General features: G+C 53.0%; 2 protein-coding genes and 1 long non-coding RNA gene across 5 annotated transcripts in view; 2 read left to right on the forward strand and 1 right to left on the reverse strand.

Moving 5' to 3' along the window:
* Positions 1 to 574: 574 nt before the first annotated feature.
* On the forward strand, positions 575 to 6771 carry LOC131505096 (uncharacterized). The gene is made up of 3 exons (XR_009258270.1): positions 575 to 910; positions 3946 to 4032; positions 6634 to 6771. It is a non-coding gene; the product is annotated as an uncharacterized LOC131505096 (long non-coding RNA).
* Positions 6772 to 7378: 607 nt separating this feature from the next.
* Positions 7379 to 9826, forward strand: MARCKSL1 (MARCKS like 1). Its single transcript, XM_058718229.1, has 2 exons — positions 7379 to 7673; positions 8525 to 9826. Exons 1-2 carry the CDS (start codon positions 7587 to 7589, stop codon positions 9032 to 9034), a joined length of 597 nt encoding a protein of 198 aa, XP_058574212.1. The 5' UTR covers positions 7379 to 7586; the 3' UTR covers positions 9035 to 9826.
* Positions 9827 to 10026: 200 nt separating this feature from the next.
* HDAC1 (histone deacetylase 1) overlaps positions 10027 to 20780 on the reverse strand; it is a 33051-nt gene continuing 22297 nt past the window's right edge. Inside the window, exons 4-14 of one of the 3 annotated variants that reach the window (XR_009258269.1) lie at positions 17459 to 17533; positions 15961 to 16099; positions 15356 to 15497; positions 14257 to 14349; positions 13004 to 13112; positions 12782 to 12922; positions 12132 to 12240; positions 11907 to 12037; positions 11479 to 11631; positions 10825 to 10960; positions 10027 to 10640 (exon numbers count right to left, since the gene is read on the reverse strand). Coding sequence is in view for 2 of the 3 variants with exons in the window: in XM_058718228.1 (XP_058574211.1) it covers positions 10516 to 10640; positions 11479 to 11631; positions 11907 to 12037; positions 12132 to 12240; positions 12782 to 12922; positions 13004 to 13112; positions 14257 to 14349; positions 15356 to 15497; positions 15961 to 16099; positions 17459 to 17533 (1217 nt within the window). In the remaining variant the exon portion in view is untranslated. The remainder of the gene's footprint in view (positions 10641 to 10824; positions 10961 to 11478; positions 11632 to 11906; positions 12038 to 12131; positions 12241 to 12781; positions 12923 to 13003; positions 13113 to 14256; positions 14350 to 15355; positions 15498 to 15960; positions 16100 to 17458; positions 17534 to 20780) is intronic. The other 2 variants (XM_058718227.1, XM_058718228.1) reach the window with 2 other exon arrangements.

Consider the following 20780-nt stretch of genomic DNA (forward strand, 5'->3'; position numbering starts at 1 on the left):
CACTCTCTCAATTCTTAGTCCTTCCCTAAGTCCCGCCCCTTTTGCCCCCTGAACACCACCCATACCTCTCTCCCTCTATCTTCCTCCACCCTCTAGCAGCATTTGACATGGTGGGTCGCTCACTGCTTTTGGAAACCATTGCTTCCTTCAGCGTTCAGAACACCCCTGCTCCTGGACCTCTTCCTTTCTCACTGACCATCAGCTGAATGTCCCTGCCAGCTCCCCTCCCAGAGTCTAAATGCTGGTGAGTCCCTGGAGTTGTCTTCTTGAGCCACTCCTCTCTGGTGAATCGTGTGCCTTCAAATTTGGGACACCCCCAAATTCTTAAGTGTAGGCTCATGGACCCGTTAACTGCTAGCCTGATGTCTCCATGGGGACTCTAATGGGCATCTCAAACATTAACTCCAAGGCTACACTCGTAAGCCCCAGCACTGAGAACGGGCCCAGCTCCGGAAATGCTGGTGTTGGCTGACACTGCCCAGGCCCCCACTGGCTCTTGCCTGGGTGACTGCAAACACCCAGTGCTTCCCTGCTGCACGGCAGGGAGGACCAGCCAAGCAGAGCGACTGCCTGCGTAAAGGCAGGAAGGAGAGCAGGGTTATGGCTCGGAGGAAAGTCCAGAGTGCACCATGGGCATCAGATAGCGAAGACCTTACATATAAGGTGTAGACATCCCGAGGGCAGTAGGAAGCCACAGAAAGGGTTTAAAGCCAAAGGGACATACTTGATTTGACATTTCTTTCACTCCTTCGTGCCTTCCTTCACACATCTACTCCATCAACCAATAAATATTTACTGAGCAGCCTCTATTGGAAAGTGACCCGGAGACAGAAGAGAACAGCCAGAGAGGCTGGACTTGGGACAGAGACACAAACAAGGAGCTGATGAAATGCTGTAGGCCCAGGCACAGGTGAGAAGGACCACAGCTATGGGGGTGGAGAGCGGATGATGAGCCTGAGGTGGGAGGCTGGGTTCCTGGCTTGGGCAACAGAGTAGGGGGACCCTCGGCCCAGAGGGGCTCCATTCCATAGGGTATGTGGTGGGGAGAGCCCTCTCTTCCTCCTGCGGAACGTGGAAGTCCTCAGGAGTGGTTTGATCTGGGTTTCTGGGCTTTAAGAGAAGAGTAAAAATTCAGGAAGTAGAGAAGTGGAGAGAGGCATTCTAGGCTGAGGGAACAGCATGTTCAAAGGCCCTGAGGGGAGAGAAGCTTGATACTCTGAGGAGCTGAAAAGCCAGTAGAGTTGAAGTTCAGTGAGCCAGAGAAAAAGTTCGGCGGGGGGTGGGGGGGGGGTGTGGGAAATGAGGCCGGGAGCTTGATCTCTCTGAGGCATGACCTGGAGCACTCGGGGAGGCTCACCAGAATATCAGACCTCCCTGGGCAGACCGGAAGGAAGGAGAATTTGCGAAGGGACTAGGAGGGGACTGACAGATGAAGTGTGTATTGGAGGGGGGCTTTCTAGCATGTCTTTCTGGGAAAAGTCACTAAGAGGAGGTCCCACTGGGATACTTCTGAGGTGCAAGAGGAGAGGGAGAGAATCCTCTGGGTTCTGGGGAGACTCTGTTGCCATGTAAGGAATTGATCGAGCCAAATAAATTTCCCTCTGCATAAGTCAGCATCCTTAGAACAGCCCTCTACCACCTGTCCCAGAAGAAAGTTGGTGGAGGGGACACAAAGTCATCTCAGGGAGCTCTTGGACTCCTGCCTCCTCTCCCCAGGCCCAGGGAATGGGCACACTGGTGAATGCCAAGTTTGTGCCACACCCTCGGCCAGGATTTCACTCAACTGCACCTACGAATATTGCTGGAAGCTCCCCCTGTGCTCTGCGCCCCAGGTGCTCGGTTTTAAGGGCCTCACTTGGTGGCCGTAGCTCATTTACCTCACAGGAACCCCAAGACATGGCTATTATCATCCCCGCTTTACAGATGAGGACACTGAGGCTCAGAGAGAGCCTGCAGCCACACAGCAAGGACGCGACGCTTCATCACTACAACTGCCTCAACACAAAAAACACCTCGCTGAACCCTGGCCACAGCCTGAAGTGACACCCAGGGTCCTCATTTTACAGAGTGTGCACTGGGAGGCCCGGTGAGGGGAGGGACTCGTCTGGGGTCACAAAGCTGCAGGGTGGGTCCAGATCATTTGGAGGAAGAGGTTGGATGGGAGAAGTGAGGGGTCTGAGCAGTGCGGAGAGGAAGGGGTGGCACTGGGGACTGGACTAGGACAGGCTTTCAGTTTCCCTTTGAAAGGGACTTCCCCTGAGTGGGGAATTTTGATTGGAAAGTTGTAAGCAACCCACACTCCACTGGTTTGGCTGCCTCTTCCCCAGTGGCACCCAGGATCTGAAAAGAAACTGAAAGTTGGGAAGAGGGGAGGGAAGGGGGAAGGGAGAGGCTAGGGCGGTTCAGAGCAACCGGGTTGAATTTCTGGTGACCTCATCAAGCCTGGGGGAGATAGGCAGGTGAGCCGATGACACGCCGCATGGCTATTGGGGAAATTGAGCCCCGGAGAGACAGCTCTGATAGTGACTGGGCCCTGGCCCTGTTACACAACCACCCCACCCCAGTCCCACACACGCACGCACGCATGCACACACATGCACGCGTGTGCGCGCGCGCACACGCGCACGCACGTTCACAGAGACCAAGGCAAGAGGGAGGGGGAGGAAGAAATAAAAGGGCTGAGCGGCCTAAAATGTTGAAAGGGAATCTTTGGAATCCAGGTCCCTGTGATTTGGTGACTGGTGGGATGGTGGGTCCTAGGGAAGCGCCCCTGAGGTGCCTCAGTATCCAGACTCAGGTTCAAGGCTCGTGATTGGCAGGGAGGCTGCAGACCTGGGTCCCGCTGACAACCGAACCAGATCCCAGGGTACCCAGGATGCTGGGGAGTCGAGTCCCTGGGGTGCTGAGCCTGTGGCTGCCTTGCCTCTCCCTGCTGATATCCTAACTGTGCCTCACAAACCCGAAGCATCAGAAGCTTTTATGAATGCCTCTGGCTGAACCTAGAGCCACTTTCTGCTGGTTCTGACCTCCTCCTCTGCTGCTCCCATAAACACCCCGCCTCCCTGGGTTTCCTCCTCTGTAAACAGGAACAATGAGGGTACACATCTCACCAGGTCGCGAGCTAAGGTATGGAAAGCAGTTGGCACAGGGCTTGGCGTACAACAGGGGTGTAAGCAATGCTAGAAGCTATGAGTATTATTGGTGGTGGTCATTCCTGCCTTTTCAAGGATCTCCAGGATTCTGTCCTCGGGGGTGTTTCCTCTCCCTCTCTGTTGGCTCCTTCCCAGTCTCCTTCCCAGGGCCCCTCCAATGACAGTGCTCCTCGCTGCCTGGGCACTTCCTGGGTGATCTCATGCACTGCTTGGCTCTGTTTACCTTCATCTCACAGCATCCAGAAGCCCAGATTTCCTGGGGTCAGTTCTGACTTAAAACCTTCTCTGTCCGTTGTCCCTGTAAGGTCACTAGCCAGACTTTGGGCCCTGGCCTTTGGCTCAGGAAACATAATCCGATAGCATGTCTATGTGCTGCCTCCTGGATGTGCCCCTGAACGTTCCCTGGGCACCTGAGACTCAACAAAGCTCAATTCAGCAAGCCCCGCCCCCCCCCCCCCCCCCCAGCCCAAGTTCTCTTTCCCTCCGTTTTCCTGTCTCAGTCAACAGATCCACTTTGCCAGCTGTCACCCACATCAGAAATGCAGGCGACATTATCCCTCCCTTCCTACCCCAGCCCTGCAGCCGGCCAGCCCCTGAGTCCTAGGGATCCTGTCTCCAAACCTTGCTCCAGACTAGGCCTGTTGCTCCATCCACACCTTCACACAAACCGTTTGCTGTTCCCATTTTGTTCTGTTCCAAACTCGACCTCCATCCCTGGCCCGTGCACATGCCCCTCCGTGAAGCCTCCAGCCTCCTTAGCTGACCCCGGTCTGGCTCTTTTTCTCCCTTTAAGGCACTGCCTGCCTCTTCCCCTGGATGGGAAACCCCTGAGGGCAAGGGCTCTGCGTGACTCACAGCTGGTGGAGGAACTCTAGTGTTTGTGAGTATGAATCATGGAGTCCAACCTGTCACTGTACAGACCGGCAAACTGAGGCCTAAGGAGGTTCCAGAGCAGGAGGAGGCTGACCTGGGGCAAAACTACGGTCTGTGGGTCCAGCTGACGCCCCCCAGAAGGAGACGGGGTGACTGGCGCTGGGAACCGGGCCGTATCAAGTCACCGTTGATGAGGTCTCCACTGGGACGTAGCCGTTCTCTGATGTCTCTTCCCCTCTCCAGGCCTGTGCAAGTGCTGCCCCCCCTCCCCCCGCCCATGCTAGGAAGGCCCATCCCCCACCTCTGACTAGCTATTGCCCACTCACCCCTCACCTGGCATCTCACCGGATCCCCAGCACAGGGTCCCCGCGGAGACCTCAAGTGTACCCAATCCTCCTTTATAGGGCCATGTTCTCTTCTGCCCTCCTCCCACCTTTCAGCCCCACCCTGTGGCTCTCCTGAGGTCCCAGGCTCCCTGCCAAGGAAACTCATTCCCTTCCATCCAGGGAGGCTAGGAGCATCTCAGGCCAGGGCAGGGGGCTGAGGCCTCACTGGACAGCTGGGACGGATGAGGGATGTGTTTTTACATATGGGGTTCTAGTCTCTACAGCTGCCTTTCCCCCATCCATCCCAGAGTCCCCCTGTCCTTCCCACTGCTCCTTTCCCTGCCTCTGTGCTGGCAAAAGCCCATACCTCGAAGGCTCTGACCACCACGGCCTCAGCGATCAAACTGAGGCACCCACAGCCACCCACGGGGACAGGCACAGAAACGCCAACAGGTACTTTTTCATCCACACTCACATTCTCTCACACGGCCGCACACCCTCATAGTTGTACACCCAATCTCAGTCAGACTCAGTCACCAACGTGCAATCTGAAGGACAGACAGGCACACACCCAGAAAGTCTCAGAGTCGCCAAGAGTCACCAAGTCTCTCTCCCCCTCTAAATACCCACGGCCCAACAAAGATGCAGGCTCACACAACCACAAACGTGCACACCTGGTCACACACACACACACACACACACACTCACACACAGTCACAAAGTCTCTCACACACAGATACAGAGTAATACACAGTCACACACAGAGAGAAACAGACACACACAGTTGCACACAGGCCCCTGGAGACACAGAACAATGGGCGCATTGTCTGGGCTGGCAGCAGCTGGGGAGGAAGGAGCCACAGTGTGGACGGAGGAGGCCGTGGGGGCTCCGTACACCGCCCCCCGCTCACTCCCACAGCATCCTAAGCTTCTTCCCTCTTCCAGAAGCCAGACCCTGCGGGGACCTGGATTTACTGAGGGATTGGGCTCCCAGACGACCCTTCCTCAGACTCCAGCAATGTCTTGGAGGAGAGGCAGAGCTCCCTGTGGGCCTGGCTCCCTCTGGGGCTCTGGGAACTCAGGGTCCTTCATTCAGAGAGCCCTTTGCTCTCTCCTCCTGGGTTTGCCTCTCAGCCCCTCAGCGCAGCGCCTGGAAATCGGGAGCTTTGGAATCTGCTCTTCACCCCTGACCCCAACCCCTCCAGGACTCGCACACCCTCCATTTGAGCCCTGCCAGCCGGTGCGGGCAGCGCCTGGCAGCATTGTGGGTTCCCTATTGTGGTCGAGACAGAGATGCAGGTCACGGAGTCCATTCCTTAGTGGCAGTGGGTGGAGAAGGCACTGTTCTGTCAGTGAACTTCAGCGGGGCAGGATGCCCCTCCCAGCCCAAGGCTGGTTCCTTCTGACCTCCCACTTTGGCCAGGCAGTCCCAGATCTTAATGGACGACTTCTCCAGGGGTTTCCTTACAGCCCCCACCTCATTTTAGTGGGTCTTTCCAAATCCTTTCTCACCCTCAGTTACCGGTATCTGCTGTGTGTCCTTGGGCGCATCACTTTCTCTTTCTGAACCTGGGTGTCCCAGTCTGAAAAATGAGGAGGGGTGTTGAAGCAGTTGAGAGTATTCTGTGGCCTCAGAGTGGGGGGGGGGGGCGGGGGGGGGTCTACGGGAGTGAGTGCTGAGTGTCATGTCACCTCAGCCCTCCTCCGCCCCTTTGTGGTCAGATCTGTGGGGAGTTCCTGATTTCTCAGGCCCTGCGGTGTCTCCACACCTCACAGCCTCAGGCCTCCCAGGAGGCCATACCAGTAGGAGGGAGGGAGGGACGTGCTGAGCTGTCCAGGGCACAGCCTTGCTTTTGCAACACTTTGCTTCCTCCAGCCCCCATCCCTTTCCTCCTGGGGGCTGAGGGCAGGCAACCGGACACACACATCCGGGGCCAGTCAGGACTTGGGGGTTCCCACAGACCTGTCCATACCAGGGGAAGGGGAAGTGGCAGGGGACTAGAGCTGGAGGGTCTCCACCCCCTGCACCCTGCCTCTCTCTCCAGGCTCCCTCACTCTCAGGCTGGGTAGGGGGCCAGGCTGGGCAGTCTTGGGGCTGTCCTCAAGGGGCTGTCCCAGGAGCCTTGCTGATGTCCCACCCCTCCACTGCAGTGTTTGTTAAATTCCTGGGGTTCCTCTGCCTGCTCCGGGAGGCTCCCTAATATGGGGGAGCAGAGGTGGGGGGAGAGCATCTGACAGGTCAGACAGGTTATGCCAATGTCTCTGAGCCTCAGACTCTCCAGCTTTCAGGTGGGGATGGAGATGCCCTTCAAGGTCGCAGGACCACCCTAATCGGAACTTTGTAATGGGTCCAGGCTGGGGGCAGGAGAGACCAAGGGTGAGTTTGTCTGTGGGGGCTTCGTGTGTGACTGGCTGCGAAGGGGGGGGGGGGGAGGGGGAGTTGAGGGACGCATCTTACCAGTCTTGACCAGAGGGACTCCGCGGCGGGCCAGACCCCCCAGGCTGACCGGGACCGGCAGGCAGGGACGTGGGTGGGACCTCTGAGGGTCTCCCGGCCTGAGGGGGCGCAGACCCCAGCGCGGGGCCCTGCGGCTTCTATGACCACATTCTCCGGAGCATAACTCAGGACCAAACCTCTAACGAGTCTGGGCATGTGAGCCCTTCGAAGAGTTCTAGGGGGAGACTGACAGGGGCTGTCAGTGCAGGACCAAGGTGTTGGGACCACTCCAGTTGCTGGGGCGTCCACTCGGACGGGTGGGTGGTGACAGGATTGCTCTCCCTTTCCTCTAGGAGCCCCCCCACTCCTCTGCCCAGCTCGCCGAAAGACCCGCCTCTCCCCTACCCACGCTGGACCCCACCTGCCCTGGTAGGCGAGTAGGCTGGGGGTACCAGACCGCCGGCGTCGCCCACTGCGCAAGTGGGGCCCGGGACCTGAGCCCGCCTCTGCTCCTCGATTGGGCGCTTATTTAAATGTCCGGCCCCGCCCCGAGCTGGGGCGCATATATAAGGCAGCTCGGCGGGCGGCGGGCGGCATTCTGGCGCGGAGCTGAGCGGCGGCGGGCGCAGCTAGCGGGTCGGGCGCGGAGAGGGGGGTGCAGCTCGGTTTCCCCCCCGATACCCCTCCCCCTCAGGCGCGAGCCCCACCCCTCCGCCGGCCAGGCCGACCCGGCTGAACTATCCCCTGCGGCGCGAGCCCGGGGCGGCTCCGGGCGCCCCCCAGCAGACCCCCCCCATCATGGGCAGCCAGAGCTCCAAGGCTCCCCGGGGCGACGTGACCGCCGAGGAGGCAGCAGGCGCTTCCCCTGCTAAGGCCAACGGACAGGTGGGTGCACTCGGAACGGCCCGACCCGGCCCCCTCCTCCCTCACTTCTCCCCCTTTGGGGCCCTGGGCCGGGGCCGCGCGCTTTGTCCGGCCCGGGACACGCGGCGCCCCCTCCCCCGCCCGGTCCCTTTGTTCTCGGCGCCGCAGCCCCCGCGGGCGAAGCGAGGGGAGGGGCGGGGAGGGGGCGCCGGCCCGGCCCCGCTGCCTTCTTTGTTCGCGGCCCCGGCCCCCGGCGCTGCCCCCCGGCCGCCCCGAGTGCCGCGCGAGGAACAAAGGCGCTGCCGGGCCGCGCCAAGGGGGCGCCCAGGGGCCGCGGGGCGGGCGCCCGGGGGGGAGGGCACTCCACCCTTAGACCCGATCTCGGTGGCTCACGGCCTTCTTTTTGGCGGCGGTGGGGAGGGGGGGGGAATCGAGATGGGAGAGCCTAGGGTGGGTGGGGGGCCGTTTACACAAAGCAGGAGGCTGGGAAAATGGGCCGTCCAGGTGCGGAGAAGAGCGCCCTGGGGCGGCTTCCCGCCCGTTGTCGGCTTGCTGGGCTCGCTCGCCCGCCCGCCGGGGATCGGCGGCCTCGAGCGGGTCTGCGCCGAATGGAGAGCGCGCCCCGGGGGAGGTGGGTGGGGGGCCACGGGACCCCAGCGCCTCCTGCCGGCCGCGGCCTCTGCGCGTTCGGCCCCCGCGCGCTTGTGAGGGCAGGAGGGAGATGTTTGACGGGATCCCGGTGGGGGTGAAGCTACAGCCAACCTCCCGGGTTGCAGAATAGTCGGGGTCCCATTGCCTGGAAGGGGTCAGGGGCGGGCTGGGGGAGGTGGGGTAGAGCCCCGGCCCTCATTGCTGTCTCCTCTGCCCTGCAGGAGAATGGCCACGTGAAAAGCAATGGAGACTTATCCCCCAAGGGTGAAGGGGAATCGCCCCCCGTGAACGGAACAGAGGAGGCAGCCGGGGCCACTGGCGATGCCATCGAGCCAGCACCCCCTAGCCAGGGCGCTGAGGTCAAGGGGGATGCCCCCGCCAAGGAGACCCCCAAGAAGAAGAAGAAATTCTCTTTCAAGAAGCCTTTCAAATTGAGTGGTCTGTCCTTCAAGAGAAATCGGAAGGAGGGTGGGGGTGATTCTTCTGCCTCCTCACCCACAGAGGAAGAGCAGGAGCAGGGCGAGATCGGTGCCTGCAGCGAGGAAGGCACAGCCCAGGAAGGGAAGGCTGTTGCCACCCCCGAGAGCCAGGAGCCCCAGGCCAAGGGGGCAGAGGCTAGTGCTGCCTCCAAGGGAGGAGATACAGAAGAGGCAGGGCCCCAGGCTGCAGAGCCATCCACTCCCTCGGGGCCGGAGAGTGGCCCTACACCCGCCAGCGAGCAGAATGAGTAGCTGGGTGGGGGCAGGTGGGTGATCTCTAAGCTGCAAAAACTGTGCTGTCCTTGTGAGGTCACTGCCTGGACCTGGTGCCCTGGCTGCCTTCCTGTGCCCAGAAAGGAAGGGGCTGTTGCCCCCTCCCCGCCACGTTCCCTCTCCTTTTCCCTCCTGTGGATTCTCCCATCGTCCATTTGGCCTTCCTCTTAAGGCCAGTTGAAGATGGTCCCTTGCAGTTTCCCAAGTTAGGTTAGTGATGTGAAATGCTCCTGCCCCTGGCCCTACCTCTCCTGTCCCCACCCCTGTCCTGCCCTGCAGAAGGCAATTGCTGGTTTTCTTCCCCAATTCTTTTCCAAGTAGGTTTTGTTTACTCTATTCCCCAAATCCCTGAGCCAGATGTGGGGTGCCTACACTCCCAAACCCTGAGTGTCCAGCCTTCCCCCTCCCCCCCAACCCCTGTTGAGTTTTTAGTCTCTTGTGCTGTGCCTAGTGGCACCTGGGCTGGGGAGGACACTGCCCCTGTCTAGGTTTTTATAAATGTCTTACTCAAGTTCAAACCTCCAGCTTGTGAATCGACTGTGTCTCTTTTTTGACTTGGTAAGCAAGTATTAGGCTTTGGGGTGGGGGGGAGGTCTGTAATGTGAAACAACTTCTTGTTGTCTTTTTTTTCCCCCTCCCATTGTTGTAAATAACTTTTAATGGCCAAACCCCAGATTTGTACTTTTTTTTTTTTTTTCTAACTGCTAAAACCATTCTCTTCCACCTGGTTTTACTGTAACATTTGGAAAAGGAATAAATGTCGTCCCTTTAGTAGTGCTTTTTAATGAGTGGTCTTCTGGGAGTAGGGTGAGAAGACTGGTTAACCTCAACCCTTGAGGGATGGATTAAGGTGAGGGGTAAGATTGTGGGGTTGTCTTCTTGTTCAGGAGGGTTGCCCAGATTCTCATGGACACCAGAAGGACAGGGAAGTGGAGTTGAAATCAACCCAGGGATACTGCTAGGAGACAAGCTCAGGAGGATGTAGAAATGTACCATTTTATTACAAAGATTCTCACAAAAATTAAAATAGTATCTCAAAAAGGAAACTAGACTACCAATCTCCACCTGCAGAACTGGGCGAGGATAGAGGGCAGGCAGTGTGAGTTTCTTGGCTCACAGGGGGCCAGTGGGAAGGTATGATAACAGAACCAATCTAAAAATGGCTGATATTACCTTAAGGAGCCTGACAGGGGGTCCCTCAAGATCTAGCCACTCTTAGAATGCCCAGTAAGGGCACCTTTCCAAAGCCACTAAGCAGGCACTTAACATTTCAGGATTTTGTCCTATGGCTTCTTAAGAATATGCTTTCCAGACCCAGCACCCTTTATGGTTCAAAATTAAGAAGTGGGAAAGGATGGGTGGCAAGACAGCCACTAGAAAAGCTCACTCCTAACACGTGCCCTGGGCTCAGGGCCCTGGTTCCTGTCTAGTCCCTGGGGATATTTATATTTAATATATTTTTATATAAATACACAGAAAGATAGAAAATATAAAATCTGAGGGGTTGTGGGAGAAAGGTGGGAAACTTGGCAGGAAGCCACAACTGGAGAGGTCTGCTCAGGCCAACTTGACCTCCTCCTTGACCCTGTGGAGAGAGCAGAGACTGGCATGAGATCATGCACCCCAGAGGCCTTGAGGCAAAAATATGGGGACAATGACTTCTATAGGACCCTAGCTGCCCAGGTGACTGCTGAGAGCTGGGGCTTCCTAGCTCTGCCTAGAACTGCAGAGATGGACTGGTCCCTGAAAGAGGTCTTTGTAAGCCGCACCAGCTGTCCCTGCGCCTTCCCTCGGCATAGCGGACAAAAGGGCTGGTGCTCCAATGCCAGGGAGATGGCTGACAGCTCCTTCCTCACCCTTTGGCTTCTTGCTTCTCCTCCTTGGTTTTCTCCTCTTCTGTGACTTCTAGAACATAAGAATGTAGGGATGGTGAAGGGATCCCTTCCAGAAAGACCCACGGAATTTTCACTTACCTGAAACCCCTTCCCCAACACTGCAGCTCAGTGGACATACTAAAGAGAGAAAAGCCCATCCCAGGCCCTCCCATTGAGCCCTGTGGAGAACAAACAGGTTGGACCGGTTTCCTGGCCTGCTAGAGCCTGAACCCAGTGGGCGGAGGCAGCCCCCTGGGAAACTGGGGTGAAGTGCTGGGAAAAGGGCTTGGGTGGTATGTGAGAGCCACACTCCTGACCAAGGGGAGCCCAGGCATGTCCCTGGCTCTGGAGCCTGGCAGGGCTCAATCAGCCACTGGAGATGACAAATCGAGTTTCATTCTTTTGTGGGCCCTGCCACTTCTGGGAGCTGAGACAGCCCCACAGAAGGCAGGGCCTGAGTCAGCTCCCTCCTCCCAGTGCCCTACATAGATTCATCCTCCTCTGGGGCCTGGGGCTCAAGACCCAAGTCCAGATACAACCCAAACCCACCTTTCTTCTCTTCTGGATCTTTCTCTTTTTCATCCTCAGTTTTGACTCTCTTGGCTTTTTTGAAGTTGGAAGAGTTCTTGCGACCGCCTTCTCCTTCTTCATCAGAGTCCGAGAACTCTTCCTCACAGGCGATTCGTTTGTCAGAGGAACAGACTGGGAAGTAATGGGAAATAATGGGTGAGAGTGCAGGAGATTATCTTTACCTCAGGACCTGTGCCCAGTGCCTCCCTGTGTGTCCAAGAGACACCAAGGGAAGGGGTGACCAAGAAGAAAGGAAGGAAACTCAGACTCCCTAAACTGTCCCAACTACCAGAACTTGGGTTTCTCAACAGGTGGGTAGCTTGAGAGGAAAGTGGAACCAAGAACAGTGGTGGGAAGTCAGCGACCTACTGAGTGGGAAATTACAGGCCCCTGGGTCTGGGTCTTACTCGAGATGCGCTTGTCAGGGTCTTCTTCGTCCTCGTCACCACTCTCCTCTGGAATGGCATCCTCAGGAATCACCTGCATTTGGACCCCAGGTGCGTGGGGCAGCATTCGCAGGTTCTCAAACAGTCGCTGTCTATGGCCAATGGTAGAGAGGGTGGCTGGCGCTGGTTAGGGACAAACCAGAGCCTGGAATGTTCAATCAGGGTGTGTCTGGGGAATATACTCACTTGATCTTCTCCAGGTACTCATTGGTGTTCTGGTTGGTCATATTGGAAGGACTGATGTGAAGTTTGAAATCTGGTCCAAAGTATTCGAAGTAGTCGTTGTATGGAAGCTCTAATTGGGGACAGGAGATAAGAGTCAAAGACCTGGCTACCATGGGACCCTGAGAAAAGCATTTGTAGGTTTATCTGGAACTGCTAGCCCAACCATCAAACTGAGAAGAATGCCTCTGAGACAGGGTGAGACCTGAGTGCTTATAGGGTTTCAGTCTTTTTAATGCCATTCTCCAGTGTCCACACCTCACCCCCCCACTGAAGAGAAGGCACAAGCTCATGGTTTAGAAAAATTTAGGCAATGCTCGTTGGGAGCACCTCCTCACTCACTACCCACCCCAGTTACCCTACAGAGTAGAAATTCCAAAGCTATAAATAATCACTGATCATTATGTCTAGACCAGAAGTGGGAAGGAGAGGCGGCAGGGTCAAAAAAGGACTCAGGAAAAAGCGATGGTCTGACAATGACAAGAAGATAGGGAAGAGAATCAATGCCCAGTATCAGAAGAGGAGAGGCCACATGGCCAATGGGGAAGGGGTTATAAACTCTAGGACACATGAGCTCTGGCTCTACCCAGCCCAACCTGGCCCAGGGCTATTACCATTTGGGATTTCCGTGTCCAGAGCCACGGCTGTTTCATACGTCCAGCAGCGGGCCACGTTACGGATGGTATAACCGCCTCCTCCCAGCATCAGCATAGGCAGGTTGAAGCTCTTCACAAACTCTACACACTTGGCATGCCCTTGATGGGAGAAAGGGGTGCTGGGCTACAGGAGCGCCTGGCAGAACCCTGCCCACCCATCTCTATGCTACCTGGTCTCACCTTTGATGGTCAGGTTGAAGCAACCTAACCGATCCCCAGATAGGGAGTCAGAGCCACACTGCAAGACAACTGCACTGGGTTGGAACATCTCCATTACTTTGGACATGACCTAAAAGGACACATCCTGGTCACCACCAGCTTCAAGAAAAGCTATGTGATGTTAGGGGCTGCAAAGGGTGGGCTGCAGTACTTCTTCCGTTTCCTGTATTTATTCCTACATTTCCACTCTCCCTCGTGCGGGGTGGTAAGGAGGAAGTATCAGTCTGGAGTTCTTGTTTCCCTATTTAGGATTTCAGTTTTTCAATTTAGGAGGCTCTCCAAGAGGCTTCTTCTAGCTCTAGTAATGCTGAACCTAGAACAGCCTCACCTTTCCCTCAGTCTTCCGCTTCTTTCACTACCCAAGCTCCAGTACCCCTTCTTCTGACCCTTGGCTTCATCTGCCCTGCTCCTTCAGTCTTTTGAGACTTTGAGCCCCCTATTGTGAGGGAGTGCTCACCTTCACCTTTCCCATTCTCACAAGACTTTGACGTTACCTAGGACAAAGATCATACCTTGGACTTCTCTGTCACCCCTACTGCAAGGCATACAGTAGGCACTTGACTACCTAACCTTATTAGGTTAATACTCCAGTAATGGTTCCTTGTGGATTGCAGGTGAAGATTTAACTCCTCAGCTTGGCATCCAAGACCCCCATATACATTTCCCACGTCCTTCAACACTCCTCCCACCCATCATACTGACCTACATACAGCTATGTACTGTCCCCCCTGCTGAATGCCATCCCTGCCCTCCGGCCTCCACCTCCTTCTTCACATAGCAACTCCTCATTTTCCAAAGTCCAGCTCAAATGTCACCACCTCTGTGAAATCCTGTTTGACTACCCTCTCCCCAGCCCAGGCAGCGGTTTGTCTCCCCTTCCTCTGTTCATCCTGCAAAACAGTAATGACCACACACTGTTGTGTGTGTGCCTGCCTCCCACGATGTACACTGTGAGGTCTTTAAGGGCATGATTCATGTCTTAGATACTCTTGTATCCGACAGAGGGCCTGACCCACAGAAGGCATCAATAAATATTTGGATGAATTTTGTTCCTCTAGCTGACCACACAGCATAACAATCCAGGGTCAAAACACAGCTCATTTCCCAACCAGCTTCTCAGTGGGGTGAGGTCCCTGAGGTATGCTGGGGGTACTTTGCTACCCATTCCTTAGACTAATCCCACTGGTAGCCCGGGTGGTGGATAAGCCACTTACCGGCTTGAAAATGGCCTCATAGGACTCGTCATCGATCCCATCTCGGAGCGGGTAGTTAACAGCGTAATACTTGCCTTTGCCAGCCCCAATATCCTAATCAAGAGGGACATTAAAGTAAAACTGAAAGATGAAGCTAGGAAGAAGTTCAAGGACAGGGGCTGGAAGGCTAAGGAAAGAGGCAGTATTCTAAGAGAGACAATTGGGATCCATGAAGTGGGCCAGGGTCAGAGCAGGGGCACCTTGGTTAATACCATTCCCCTCACTGGCAAGTCTAGCTCACGTTTCTGGACACACCACTGAGCCTGCGCCCAGGCTGAGAACTGTTTATGGAGCCAGAGATGGAATATCCTACCCCAGAGCACAAGACCTCCATCTTTGGATTGGGTTAGAGCTGCTGGTAGTTGGGTCACAGAACTAACACCCACCCTGGGACGACCTTTTCCTCTCCAGAGAAGGTAGAAGAAAGACCATTTATTATGCTGGCCACAGCAAACATGAATTAGTGCCACTTTTTCACCAGAGGGCTAGTGCATGGCAAAGGGTTGGTTTCATATTCATGCTAATAGAAGCAGATACAACAGTTCAGTGAGTTAGTTTCCAAGGACTTTTATCTTGAGGTCTATAGATGGGCTTCAGTAAGGGGAGGTGTCTTTAATTAACTATTCAGTATCAGATACAAAAGATTCCTTATGCTTTCCTGGTGACAGAGTCCATAGCTTTCAGTCAGATGATCAAAGGGGAAGGTTAAGAACCCTTGAGATGGTCCATAAGGGTCTCAATTCCTAGCCCATGAGAGAGAACCTGATGTCTCTAGCCTAAAATTCAAATTCTTTGGGGCATCTGAATAGTGCAGTGTAACTTAGCTGTGGCCAGGAGGGGCTTGCAATGAGTCATGAGACCCCTATCCCTCCCAACCCTTTGTGTCTCATCATTCCCTTCCTCCAGAATAAGGGAGGGAAGACCAGGGCAGGTACCCTAGGCTGGGGTATGGCATTCTGAATGGCAGAAGGGGCAGGAAGTGGTTTCTGGTGACATGAGATAGGAGAGTTAGAGCTGGCAGCTAGGGGTGAGCTGGCTGGCCCCTGAAGGGAGTTCTCACCCGTAGGTCCCCAGTTCCCGGGAAGTACTCTCCGTATTTATGAAAGGACACAGTCATGACCCGGTCTGTGGTATAGAAGGCCTCTTCCACGCCATCGCCGTGGTGAATATCAATGTCAATATACAGCACCCTCTGGTGATACCTAGGATCAGAAGGGGGTCAGGGGTCTGGCGGCTCTCTGGGAGTGGGACGCGCCAAGGGCGCCAGGTCCCAGCTTACCGGGCTGGCTGCCTCCCTCAGGTATCTCTAAGCACCAGAGACGTGGAAACTGGCTGAAGGAAGGTGGAAGAGCGGCAGGGTGTCTCCAGAGGCCTGACCAAGCCGACCAAGTCCGATCTTCCTACTCTACAGCCAGGCTCAACTCCAGCCACACAGGGACACTCTGGAGGCAGGATCTGAGCAGCACCTGCCCCTGATCTTGCCGTGGGCTCAAATCAAACCAGGACCCCGTCAAAGAGAGGATGGCCAGCCAGAGACACTCACTGAACACATCCTAGCCAGCACACCGCTAGGAAAAGCAAACTAGGGAGGCAAGCCCAGGGGGAGAGGGAAGTGGGAACCTGGCCTAAGGTGCTCCTCCAAGAGACAAGGCCAGGCAGGCATACTTTAGCAGTTCCAGGATGGCCAAGACGATATCATTGACGTAACAGAAGCCAGATGCCTCAGACTTCTTTGCATGATGCAGGCCCCCAGCCCAATTCACAGCGATGTCCGTCTGCTGCTTATTAAGTTTCACAGCACTTGCTGGGTGTGAAAGAGAGAACACAAGACTGTTAGCAAGCCATTCTCCCCCTTTCCCCAAGAAGCCCAGGAAACCTGGTGAGAGGTAGAACCTGCCTATTCAATCGCTGGACTGTTCTGTCCCTCCCTCCCTATTCTAACAGGGAGTAAATATGACATTGGCTGGCTACTCTAAACAACTTTTTTCCAAACTGAAGGTGGAAACCCATCAGTAGGCCTTAAAATTGGTTTAGTGGGTCATTAGTGTGTGTGTGTGTGTGTATACACACACAATTTTAAACAAAACAGACTAGAATAAAGTAACAGTAAAGGAAGTTGCTCTTCTGTGAAACTGGCTTCAGAATGACAGTGTGTGTGCACAACCTGGATTGCAAGAGTAAATGTATTTCTTACCATTGGTTCATGGTCAAAAAATGATGAAGATACTAAAGGAACTAGAAGCTCAAAGCACAAACAGGCCCAAGAAGTGAGAGAAATATACACTTGTGTATGCAGGTGCATTTGTGGCATGTAACTTTAACAGCAATAAAGACACAGAACAAGCCAAATGATCCAAGAGGGACCAATTATATCAACTGACGTTGGTCCATAACATGGCATAATCCTGAAGCCACTAGAAATCATGCTATAGACTACCAAAGAAATCTTAAAGATTTAGTAAATAAAAAATTCAGACACAAAACTATATACACGTGACACATTTTTATAAAATATGGATGTATATGTTATATCCAGATATATACTAACAAAAAAGAATGCATATACAAACACCAAAATGGTAGTAATGATTATCTTTGGACAGTATGATTGTGGGTAATTTTTTCCTGTGTACATCTTTGTTTTCTGAGGTTATATTGAGAGGCAGGGGGAAGGGGAGAAGAGACCAAGCAATGATCATAGGAAAATATATATTTGTTAAAAAAGGGTTTAGAGTAATCCTGGAGGTAGTCTAGAAGTTAATAATGGAAGTGGGAGATACGTGAGGAGTATTTCTGACCTCTAAAGGTAATTACCATGCTCTTTTGTAAGACACAGATGATGACACTTCCCATTTTTATAGCACTTTGCAGTTTGCAAATTGCTTCTATGTACAGCATCTCAACAACCCCACGAGGTCTGCATGGGAATTCCAGTATGTAAGATCTCTGGGTAGGAGAGGACAGTCAAGGACACCTGTCAGTACCATGTCAGAGACTGAACCTGGGCTGGGACTGAACCAGAAGGATATTTTAAAGACCTAAGGTAAAAACTCACAAGACCATTTTATGGGGTCACAGATCAGCCACTAGGATAGTGGCCTAAAAGGCAGACCTCACTAATACAACCCAGCACTACCCTTGAGGAGGGAGGTATATTCCTTACCCACAGAGCCACCAGTAGATAACTGACAGAACTCAAACAGGCCATCAAATACCGGACAGTCCTCACCAACGTTGACTTGAAAGACAGAAGGGGAAAGTTAGTTTCCACAATTCCTTTAGTTTTTTGTTTACATATTTATGAGCTCATGGGAAAAAAAAAAGAATTTGGATTCAGAAGGCTTGGGTTCTAGTCCAGGCTCTACTACTTACTGGCTTTGTGATTGGGTCAAGTCATTTAACTTCTTAGAGCTTTGGCTTATTATCTTTAATTTTTTTTTTAATGTTTTATTTATTTTTGAGACAGAGAGAGACAGAGCATGAGCAGGGGAGGGGCAGAGAAAGAGGGAGACACAGAATCCGAAACAGGCTCCAGGCTCTGAGCTGTCAGCACAAAGCCTGATGCGGGGCTCGAACTCACAAACCGTGAGATCATGACCTGAGCCAAAGTCGGACACTTAACCGACTGAGCCACCCAGGCGCCCTGGCTTATTATCTTTAACAAGCAATCATGATATCCACCTCACCTAAATGTTGAGAAGATTAACAGAAATCTTATGTGGGGAAGAATATAGCAAGTAAGTACTTGAACAAACAGATACGAAGAATTAAGTGAGCTGCCAAGGTTGTATAACAAGACAATGGCAGCACCAGAATCAGAGTCCAGGTGTCTTGACCCATACAGTATAGTGCTCTTTCTACTACACCTACAAGTGACAACTGGAGTAAGGTTATTTCAGGCCTAACGGGGCAAAAGTACAAACTAACACATAATGAGGAAATGCATGCAAATAGTAATGCAAACAAATGAAAGACAGGAAGGGAAGCACACCTGAGGGCTGTAGTCACGGAGCTAGAGAGGAACCTTAGGGCTCTAAGTCATCTCTCACAGAAAAGGAAAGTACTGAGACATCAACGAGACACAGGAAACTAGAGGCAGGGGTAGGCTAGATCCTTATTCTCTTGCCCTAGCCTTCCTACTACATCCACTGCTATCAACTGGGATTCCCAAAGTAGAGCAAGGAGAAGCCTTGAATGAGGAGGGTAGCAGAGCCCAGCTCGGACTGTGTAACCTTCTGAGAGACAGCTGAAGCTCAAAGTCTGCAATAACCATGAGCGTTACCAACTCTGGCACTGCCCTAAGCTTGGGAGGGTGCCCTGCCAAGACAAGTGCTCTGAGGAAGTGTGGCCTGCATAACGGGGTGAGGAGTAGTAGGTGGCTCTCACCCCCACTTCCCGGGTAAACACTGGGAGGCTGTGTCAATAAGAACTTTGGTCCCTGGGGCCAAGCTATCTATCCACTGGCAACTGAATGCCTCCTCCAGTTGCTTTGTCTTTCATTGGGTTTGGCCTGCCTAGGTTTCTAGAGTTTTGTTTATACTCTCATGTGGGATATGTCTTATTTATTATTATTTTTTTTAAGTACGCTCTAAGAGCAATATGGGGCTTGAACTCAAGACTCCAAGATCAAGAGTTGCATGCTCTACTGAATGAGCCAGCCAGGCACCCCACAAAATGGTTATTTTAGATATGAGAAAAAAATATTTCCCTTCAGGCCCCAAACCAACATGTGGCTCAAGTGGCCAGCCCATTATTCCCAGTTCAACAAGCTGTGTGACTAGAGACGGAAAGGGGGGAAATGGAAACCCTCACCTGGACTAATTTGTAAGACTAGGGAGGACTCTTTTTTTTTTTTTTAATTTCTTTTTTTTAACGTTTATTTATTTTTGAGACAGAGAGAGACACAGCATGAACGGGGGAGGGGCAGAGAGAGAGGAAGACACAGAATCAGAAGCAGGCTCCAGGCTCTGAGCTATCAGCACAGAGCCCGACGCGGGGCTCAAACTCACGGACCGCGAGATTGTGACCTGAGCTGAAGTCGGACGCTTAACCGACTGAGCCACCCAGGCGCCCCGGGAGGACTCTTGTATGGGTTCTCCTCTTCCTATCACAAATACTTTTCTTATTCTTAGGGTGGTATTATACTGAAGAGAACAATACTGGGTGAGAGATGAGAGAGCGGAGGAAGGTGGAGAAGGTGGTAAAAACCACCCTGCAGAAAGATGCATGGGATTAACAGGGGTTTCAGGAGAGGGCTTATACCACTGTGGTGGTGTAATGGGGTGGAATGCGGAGTAGGACAGAAAGGGTGTGTGACCAAGGGGAGGTGCCCAGGGGGGGTTCAACTGTATTGGCAGCGTTTTGTTTCCTAGAAAGAAAGGTTAGTAGGGGCACGTGCGTGGCTCAGTTAGTTAAGTGTCTGACTTCGACTCAGGTCATGATCTTGCGGTCTGTGGGTTTGAGCCCCCCACATCGGGCTCTGTGCTGACAGCTCAGAGCCTGGAGCCTGCTTCAGATTCTGTCTCCCTCTCTATCTGCCCTTCCTCTGCTCATGCTCTGTCCCCCTCTCTCAAAAATAAATAAACTTAAAAAAAAAAAAAGGTGTGCCTGAGTGGCTCAGTCAGTTGAGCATCCAGCTCCAGCTCAGGTCATGATCTCACAGTCCGTGAATTCGAGCCCCGCATCAGGCTCTGTGCTGACATCTCAGAGCCTGGAGCCTGCTTTGGATTATGTGTCTCCCACTCTCTGCACCTCCTCAGCTCACACTCTGTCTCTCTCTCAAAAAAAAAATAAAATAAAATAAATATTAAAACAAAATAGAAAGAAAGAAAGAAAGAAAGGCAGGTAGTAGGTACATGGATGTACATTCTATTATGTTTTTATATGTTTTCTGTGTGTCTGAAATATTTTACATGCAACATATTTAAAAACACTATAGAGGGGCGCCTGGGTGGCTCAGTCGGTTAAGCGTCCGACTTCGGCTCAGGTCATGATCTCGCGGTCCGTGAGTTCAGGCCCCGCGTCGGGCTCTGTGCTGACCGCTCAGAGCCTGGAGCCTGTTTCGGATTCTGTGTCTCCCTCTCTCTCTGACCCTCCCCCATTCGTGCTCTCTCTCTCTCTGTCTCAAAAATAAATAAACGTTAAAAAAAATTAAAAATAAATAAATAAAAATAAAAAATAAAAATAAAAATACTATAGAATCAGGAAGAGATAAGTTCCATTCTCCATTCTACCACTACCTTGTTAGGAGACCCTGGAAAATTCAGTTTATACATCTATAAAAAAGATGACAATGACAATATCTTCAAATTTTACCACCATAATTCCCTTTTATCATTTTCCACCACATTTCACATTCTGATAATCTGGCCAAAAAAAAAAAAAAAAAACATTGCACTTATTCATGTTTGAATCCATCTTATTTTTTATTCACTGTTATTTTTTAATTTTCTTAAATATTTATTTATTTTGAAAGAGAGGGAGAG

Source organism: Neofelis nebulosa, chromosome 2 (assembly GCF_028018385.1).
Source record: "Neofelis nebulosa isolate mNeoNeb1 chromosome 2, mNeoNeb1.pri, whole genome shotgun sequence".
Lineage (NCBI taxonomy): Eukaryota > Metazoa > Chordata > Mammalia > Carnivora > Felidae > Neofelis > Neofelis nebulosa.

What these genes read in the sequence shown, in the direction of transcription:
- MARCKSL1 (XM_058718229.1), top strand. Translation starts at nt 7,587, where the DNA reads ATGGGCAGCCAGAGCTCCAAGGCTCCCCGGGGCGACGTGACCGCCGAG. An exon ending in CTGCTAAGGCCAACGGACAG is followed by an intron (nt 7,674 to 8,524) that starts GTGGGTGCACTC and finishes TCTGCCCTGCAG; the next exon opens with GAGAATGGCCACGTGAAAAG.